The following is an 8,274-nucleotide window of genomic DNA, read 5'->3' as shown; positions in this document are numbered from 1 at the left end:
GAGTCCAAACAACTGATAAAAAAAAAAAATCACAATAATCCACACCACTTCAGCCCTTCAATTAATGTCTTGTGAAGCAAAAAGCTGAGAATAACAAATAATTTAATCAAGAACTTTACAACTTCAGACTGGAGTGGTGTGGATTACTTGCGTATTATTATTATTATTATTATTATTATATTAGCTGTTTGGACTCTCATTCTGATAGCACCCATTCACTGCAGAGGATCCTTTGGAGAGCAAATTTCTCCAAAACCCATCTACATCATGGGTGGCCTGAGGGTAAATTTTCAGCAAACTATTCCTTTAAAATACCAAAAAGTATGAATTTATAAAGTATTTCTGTGTGCAGTTTCAATTATAAGTTGCATTGTAAAAGCATGGTTTGGAATACAAACTTCTATTAACTTTTAAAAATAATGACAAGTTAATGCAGTCAGCTGATCATTGTTAAATCCCTACTTTCAATTAAGGGTTTTTGTGTTCTTGTCGGCTACGTGTTTGGTCGTAGCTTCTTCTACGATTTCCTCGTTCAACCAAGTGAGTTCTCTCATGTTTCTTAAGAGGCCCAGCAAACTTGAAGCTCTTCCCGCAATGAGAGCACTGCCACGGCCGCTCGCCCGTGTGGCTGAGCATGTGGTTCTTCAGGTGAGACGAGTGCTTGTATGTCTTCCCACATCTTTCACAGGTGAACGGCCTCTCGCCCGTGTGCACGCGCTCATGTCTCTTCATGTTCCCGATCTGAGAGAAGGCTTTTCCGCAGATCTTACAGCGGAATGGACGTTCTCCGGTGTGTATGCGCAGGTGGCACCTCAGCATCTCGGGTCCTGCAAACGTCTTGTTACAAAGGGTGCACGGGATCTTGATTCGTGGTCTCTCATGGTTGCGCTGATGCTTTTTCAGGTCGAACATGTAGACAAAGGACTTGCCGCAGATGGAGCACAGATGCTGCCGCTCGCCTGCATGATAACCTTTGTGTCTTCGAAGGAGGCTGGCGTAGATGAAGCTCTTCCCGCATTGATTACACTGATACGAGCGCTCCATGGAATGGTAGCGGATGTGAATGGACAGCTTAAATGCTGTCGGGAAACTCTTGTCGCAGTGAGGACACTGGTGCAGGTTCTCTGAGGTGTGGCATTCACGGTGAATCTTCAAGTATGAGCCTTGAGAGAAGCTTTTGCCGCAGATGGTGCACTTGTACGGTTTCTCGCCAGTGTGCACACGGATGTGTTTGATGAGGTCTGCTTTCTTGCGAAAAGTCTTGACACACTGTATGCATTTGAAAGGTCTGGCGAGCGAGTGCGTTTTGATGTGATTGGTCAAGAAGCTGAGGCACCTGAAGCTTTTGCCGCAGTCTGAACACTGGAACGGCCGCTCGCCCGTGTGAGTACGCATGTGATTCCTCAGCAGGCATTCGAAGCGGAACTCTTTGTGACACTCGGGACAGCTGTGTCTTTTCTCCTCCTGCGTTGTCTGGGACTCAGAAGGAGTGGCCGCTGCCTTTTTGGAAACTGCGGCTCGAGGCGGACTGCTCTTTCTGTGGATGATAGACTTCACAGACGGTGGTCTTTCTATGACAGGAACGTAGATGGTCTCTTCCCTCACAATCTCAACAGGAGTTGGAGGCAAAACTGGTAGAGAGATGCCCTTTCCTGTTAATTCTGAAATCCACTGCTCTAAACTGACTTGCCTCACACCAGACGTTTCCACCATCTCTGATTGATCTAGAAACTGCAGTTGAGTCTCCTCCTCTCCCTCGTTTTCAAACTCTGACACCACCACAGTAGAGCCATCTGTGGTTAGGTAGATCTGCTGGACTTCACAGACGCCTGAGTCTTTCTCTTCACAAAGTACCTCTTCTTGTTGTAAGCCTTCCTCTGCTTCTTCAGTGGAAGCTATTGCTGTGAACTCCTCGTTGCCCGCTAAAGGCTCAGCCTCTTCTGTGTAACTCTGAGAAGGGCTCATTATGGCGATGGCCGCTTGATCAGATTCTGATTGGTTCTCTGTGCCTTCTGATTCAATGATAATTGTCTCTTGTGCTATGGAGGTGGGAGGCAAAGTTTCCTCATGTTCAATGGTAATGTCAGGCGAGACTGGATGAGGCAAACAAAGTACTTCAGCTGTAGATGGAATGGACACTGTACAGGCCAAAAGAGAAAAAATCCTTAGAAAAATTGTTAGATGTCTTAACATCTTATTTTAGTTGACTAAACCCATATCATAAGGTCACATTTTCACTTCAAAATAATAAATATTAGAAACTACATTTAGCCTGTCTTAAAATAATGTCTCAATGACAAAAACATTTTTTTATTGAAAGTACTTAAAATAAATGCTTAACAAAAAAATAATCAAATTAAGCTTGGAGAATGATAAGGTGTTTTTTTATTATCATTTAATTTCATTTTTTTATGGTGAAATATGACCCAGATATGTTTTTAAAGTATCATATTAATCAAATATAAATTAAATGTCTCACTGTGTTTAAGTTATTCAACAGATGCAAACAAAAATGTTTCGGTAGCAACAGTAAAACTCACTTTCACTGATAACTCTTTGAGATTGCTCATTGTTTCTTGTGTGCAGTCTTTTGGTTTTGAAATGCTGCAGAACATCCTTGATCTCAGCTGGATCTGAGAGTGGCTGCACAATCTCCTCCATCATCGAAAGACCACCGCAAAGCCAGGATGCTGTCTGAGAAAGTCGACATTAGATTCACCTTTCACCTGAAAATGTTTGGTTTATTATTGTAGTTGGACCATTTTCTTCAATCTGCCAGAGGACACACCTCTTTGAGGTTGGGCACTGGCAGCAGATCTTCTACTCGAGACAGGAAATCCCATGCAAGGCTCTGTAATACTGCATCATATCCAGATCCATATTCTACAGGGAAGACATGCTGAACACAAAGAGGCAGGGTCAAACATGAAAAAACATATTTTCATGCTTGCTTTATTCATTCACCTCATAGAAATGTGAAGAAGAAAGATGCACTAAAAGACAAGAGAGAAGTGAACAAATCTAACCTGGATGAAATTATCTTTCTTTTCTGCATCCTCTAAAATGTTGTGCACCATTCTGATAAATTTGTTATTGATGATCTCACTTTCCACATCTTTACACTGGAATAAATTGAAAGCAAAAAAAACAAAACAAAAACAAGACAGTGATAACTTGCTAAAAAATAATTTCTGTATATGGTTAGTGCAATTACAAAAGCAACAATTACTTTATGTGTGAGATTTCGCAGAGAATCCAGATGTGCTTGAATGACCCAAAGATCTGGCATTTTATCTCTTAGACAAAGCTCCAATATCACCTAAAATAAAAAAAATCCCAAGTTACTTGTTTCAGACTGTACAATATATATATATATATTTTAAAAAATTAGGTTAATTATGACTACCTTTTTCCGCAGGTGAAAGATCAGTTTATTAACCAGACTTCGACTCATGATGTCTGGCACGGTCTCGGTCACCAGCACCACAAATTGCTCCAGCTTCCCGTACTGTATTACATTACGACGCTGAACCATCTGCCATAGAAACGCTGACATTAGCCGAAGAGGAGGCACAACCAGACGCAGTGCAGAGAGAGGGAGAGCTTGGGGGAAATAAAGACAGTGCAGATAAATATCAGAGTATAATATCAAAAGATCTTATTATGATAGTAATGATGAGTATGATATTTCTGATAATTCTAATTCTTGTTTTAAAGAATTTAATGCATTTACAACAATTTGTGTAATATTTTTCTTAACAACATTTAACGCATTAAATTGTGTTAATTCTAAGCAAGCAAATCTGTAACAGGTGGAGTGCAACATCCACATGGCTAAATATTAATAAAAAAAAGTTCCGAAACGAGAACTTTATAGTACAATAAAGAGTCTTTATAGTAGACTAAAGAGAACTAAGAGAACTACACAGCTACTAATTTAAATCACAAAGGAAATTAAATCTGGTTTTAATGAATAATGTGAATAGAGCTCGATTATAAATGTATTCTGTCATTATTCATCATGGACATTTTTTTTAAATATTCTTAATTCAGTTCGAATAATATTAAATTAAAAAAAAACATTTTTATTTAATTTTTTTTACCGGTCCGCTCTTTAAAAATAATACAAAAAAAAATGTGTTTTGAGTTGTGTGGTGTGTATGAGTAACTTTAAAAGGATTGGTTGTGCTAGCTTCACTCTCTTAGCATTTAGCTCACAAGCTAAATAAAACTCACCCGCCTCGCGGCTCTCTACGTTAAAGATTTCCATTATTTAAGGTTAGAATAAACCGATTTTTGTGTTTTAATCAAACTCTGAACGCCTCGTGAAACATAATAAACCCATAATAGTAGTTAAACGCACTGGCGAACGACTGTCGAGAAGTTGATGGAAGCAACGAACAACAACGATCAACTGGGATACCGGAAGTAGTCTTTATTCCGCGCTTTTTTAGATGTTTGAACCGTACGTGCACGACGACACCGCATCAGGTCTGGCGGAGAACGGAGGCGCTTTAACTTGTAAAACAATGTGTGCGAATTTATATCTTTGCTGGTGATTGAAGAGTTCATGGCATTCAGTGAACTACAACCTTTTCCACTAGGAGTTGGCTCAAGTGTTAGTATCACACAGTGTAACAGCAAATACAAGCAGAAGACATTTGGGTACATATTTCCGAATTACTGGATAACTGACAGAATTTTAAAGGGGGTCAAAATTAATACAAGATACATTATGTGCAGTTATTAAACTAATCAGTCACAATATTGCATCTCTTCTCTCACATTTTCTGTTGTTTTCTTTCACTTTTCCCAGAGCCCATCACTGCCTTTTACTGACAGATGTTATTTCTGAGAAGCACCTCCATTCGTGAACACATTAAGTAGAGGGTGAGACAATAAAGGGTTCCATGGAAGTGGGGATTGATGCGATGAAGGAGATGAATAGTGTTCATGGAAAGGGGAGTCACATTTCTCAAGCTCTTTCAAATATCTGAAAAGGGAGATACTGCTCTCTTTTAGTTTTATAAACATGGATCTTCTTCACTATTAAGGGGATGTACTGATTGTTACTTCTGTGAGTGTGTGTGTTTGCAAAAGGTAAAGTCTGGCTGGAGTGTGACCGCCCTAGGGGGGTGCAGCTGGTGCGGTTACACTGGGCCCCGTGCTTGAGGGGGCCCCCGCAGTGAAGGGGGACATCCCCCAACCGTGCCCCACATCATCTGGACTGCCCTACACATGATTAATATGGAACATTTATTACATTTACTATGGGGGAAATTTTATTTTTTTGCAATTTGTGCTATACGTTGTCAAGACAGGAGGTAAGAGAATTTATACTGTGTCTTGATAATGTGTATTGAGACCTAACTTTGTTTCTGTTTTACATGGTTTGGATGAGCTGGAGTACGTGGACCACAGCAAGAGAAAAAGTGAAGGTATATCAAACATCAATTCATTTGTATGTTCATGCATCAACTGTACATTATGCCTACATATGACTATTTCTTATAAATATTTTTAGAATTGAAAAGAAATGGATTGTTATGTATTAAAATAGTTTAGGACCTGATAATCAGGGAAAAGCAGCCAACAAGTCAGCATACAACTTTTAAACGGCATTTAATGTGTTTACATGTTTTAATACCAGTGAATGTGCCAGTGAAGTCAAGGCAAATTGAACATACAAGTCATTCAATCCTGTTTAAAGACCCATAAAGTGTGTCTTTGAATATGCACCAACACACATAACATGAATGAGTCATTCTAAAAATCTATGTTTAATCTAAAATAAAACAAATCAATATCAATGTTGTAAAGACATTAGATTATTAAAGGCCTATAAAGGCCACATATAGATAAAAAACAGACACATTTTTGATTCTGAACTGGTGGCTCCTGCACCAGTGGAGGGAGATCAGGACAGTGTGGGTTAACAGCATCATAGCCATATAATCACCAACCCCCCTTCATATCGTCAGAGACGCAGTGTAGTACGACACCCACTGCAGCAGCATCAAGAGAGTGTAAGAAATGTTGCTAATAATCATTGTAGAGAGGGCGAGAATCTGCAGGCGAAGATAAGAGTGCCATGCGTTCATCCAAAGACGATTTATGGTGAAACAAGGTTGTGAATATGCCATGGTGGATTAATAACCAGCCGTAAAACACAGGTGGGAGAGATGAGAGCGAGTCAAATAAAGAGAGTAAAATGGTGGTAGATAAAGCGCAAGACGGGGCCATGAGCTTTGCACCACCCTACGACTCGCTACGAGCTCGACCGAGTCCCTGCAGTTCAAAAGAGTGGGAAAGAGAGCTGCACGGTGCTCAAAGACTGACGTCCCCACTTCGAGTGGCTCTGCCTTCTGTTTCCCGACGGCCTTCAGCGCTCCCTGGATATCTGCTCTCACCCTCCCGAAAGTATGCTGATCAACAGCAACGTCTTTCATTATCGCTGTGCTCAGAGGCCTCGCTGGCGCCCCCTGTGCCTGCTGTGGGTGCTGCTCCACCTTGCTGCCGGACGGTGGGAGTCATGCCCTTGCTGCGCCTTGCGCTCCTGATTTTCAGCTTCCTTTTTTGGGCAGCAGGCCTTGCGACCTTCACCTTAGGAGTCTGGGCGCAAGCTTCGCTGTTTGACTACATGCTACTCTCTACGAACCGCTACCCAAATGCGCCCATCATCTTGTTATGCACAGGTGCTGTTGTGACCACTTGGGGCTTTTTGGGATGTTTGGGAGTGGCTGCCAACCTTCCCTACCTTCTGAGGGCATATGGCTTTTTCCAGTTGGCCACACTAATGGGTGGACTAGCGGCGGGTCTCTCGGGGCTCTTTTACAGGGAGGATATTGCTGAAGGTTTCCGTAGTGGGCTTAAGAACGCTGTGTTGGACTATGGAGAAGATGAGGGCCGCGCAGATGCACTGGACAGTTTGCAGAGGGCACTTGATTGCTGTGGCGCTGAGGGTTGGCGCGATTGGCTCATGTCCGATTGGGCTATTCAGGATACTGTTAACTCAACAGGAGGTTTGGGGAATGATTCTTCTGCTGTGTCGTTGCCAGACAGTTGCTGTGTGAAACGCAAAGGCTGTCTCAATAGACCATTGCCAGAGAGTATATTCAGTGACACTGAGCTCGCAGGGATTCATGCTCACGGTTGTTTCCGCAAAGTCTTCAGCTTGGTAAATGACAACATCTTTCATATTGCAGCAACAGTCCTGTGTCTTGCTTTCACCCAGGTGGCAGGTATAGCCCTCACTTGTCTGCTTGCCAATCGTCTTTCACCCAGACTGCGAAGACAAGCCCGTTGAAATTAAAAAAGCATCATGAATTTGCCTCATGTAGACTTTCATTATACTTGCTGCAGTTTCTTGAGTTCTTGAGTTTTTATGGATGAGACCAGCAAAAGGTTTTTGGAAAAATACAAAGATTAACACTGCAAGTGTGTCATAAATGTTAGATTGAATGTTTAAAATGTTAATTATCTTATATATAATTAAAGTTCGCATGACTCTGAATGACTTGTGTTTTTGTCCAATAGTCCATTTAGCTTCCAATACTGCCTGAAATATAATGGATAAATATGTGTGTCTCATATGTATTCAGTAACTTTTTTTCTGTTAATGGCCCATAATGGATGTTACACTGATTGTGGAGTGCAATTGCTCTTGAATGTTTTACAGCCAATTAATTATAATTGTACATTGATTATATAAATATTGTTGTGCTGTCAAATGATTAATCGCGATTAATCACATCCAAAATAAAATATTTTGTTTACATAATGTGCTGTATTTGTGTGTACAGTGTATATTTATTATGTATATATATGTACACACACGTACAGTATATATTTTGAAAATATTTGCATGTATAAATATTGAGATTTATAATTTTTTTATAAATATATAAACAAGATAGATAGATAGATAGATAGATAGATAGATAGATAGATTTGTCATGATTTTCTGTGTTCAGTGTTGAGTTATTAATCCCTTGAAGGATTAAGTTATTCTTGAGCAGAGCTGCAAATGGAAGTTCAAGAGAAACTCTTATTAGAATCAGAATGGCTCAATTTGTCATACCACCGCAAAGACTAAAGTTCAACATTGCAACATTGCATTAAAAATACTCCCGCATTGCCTAATCCTAACCCCTCCACCACACCCAACCCTAAACCCACCATCACTAGGGAGGTAATAATATGGCGGGGGTAAGAATTTGGCTTAACACTGACTCTTGCTTTACTGGGACTGAGCCTGGACAATGTTTTTAATGC

General features: G+C 40.5%; 2 protein-coding genes across 2 annotated transcripts; one reads left to right on the top strand and one right to left on the bottom strand.

Moving 5' to 3' along the window:
* Positions 1-4,414, bottom strand: LOC113058186 (zinc finger and SCAN domain-containing protein 12-like). Its single transcript, XM_026225861.1, has 7 exons — positions 4,237-4,414; positions 3,407-3,603; positions 3,230-3,319; positions 3,027-3,122; positions 2,789-2,899; positions 2,541-2,694; positions 1-2,138 (listed from the first exon to the last, which is right to left on the bottom strand). Exons 1-7 carry the CDS (start codon positions 4,268-4,270, stop codon positions 469-471), a joined length of 2,352 nt encoding a protein of 783 aa, XP_026081646.1. The 5' UTR covers positions 4,271-4,414; the 3' UTR covers positions 1-468.
* A 1,787-nt stretch (positions 4,415-6,201) lies between these two features.
* On the top strand, positions 6,202-7,602 carry LOC113056177 (tetraspanin-7-like). The gene has a single exon (XM_026222753.1). It carries the CDS (start codon positions 6,212-6,214, stop codon positions 7,304-7,306), a length of 1,095 nt encoding a protein of 364 aa, XP_026078538.1. The 5' UTR covers positions 6,202-6,211; the 3' UTR covers positions 7,307-7,602.
* The last annotated feature ends 672 nt before the right edge of the window (positions 7,603-8,274 follow it).

The sequence above is a fragment of the Carassius auratus genome, chromosome 4 (assembly GCF_003368295.1).
Source record: "Carassius auratus strain Wakin chromosome 4, ASM336829v1, whole genome shotgun sequence".
Lineage (NCBI taxonomy): Eukaryota > Metazoa > Chordata > Actinopteri > Cypriniformes > Cyprinidae > Carassius > Carassius auratus.
The sequence above is the reverse complement of the archived record's forward strand: the minus strand, read 5'-3'. Positions and strand labels throughout refer to the sequence as shown.

Coding starts and splice junctions, on each gene's coding strand:
- LOC113058186 (XM_026225861.1), bottom strand. CDS start 4,270: ATGGAAATCTTTAACGTAGAGAGCCGCGAGGCGG. Junction 3,320..3,406: donor TCTTTCACCTGCGGAAAAAG/GTAGTCATAATT, acceptor TTTTTATTTTAG/GTGATATTGGAGCTTTGTCT. Junction 2,139..2,540: donor TCAAAGAGTTATCAGTGAAA/GTGAGTTTTACT, acceptor TGGCCTGTACAG/TGTCCATTCCATCTACAGCT.
- LOC113056177 (XM_026222753.1), top strand. CDS start 6,212: ATGGTGGTAGATAAAGCGCAAGACGGGGCCATGAGCTTTGCACCACCC.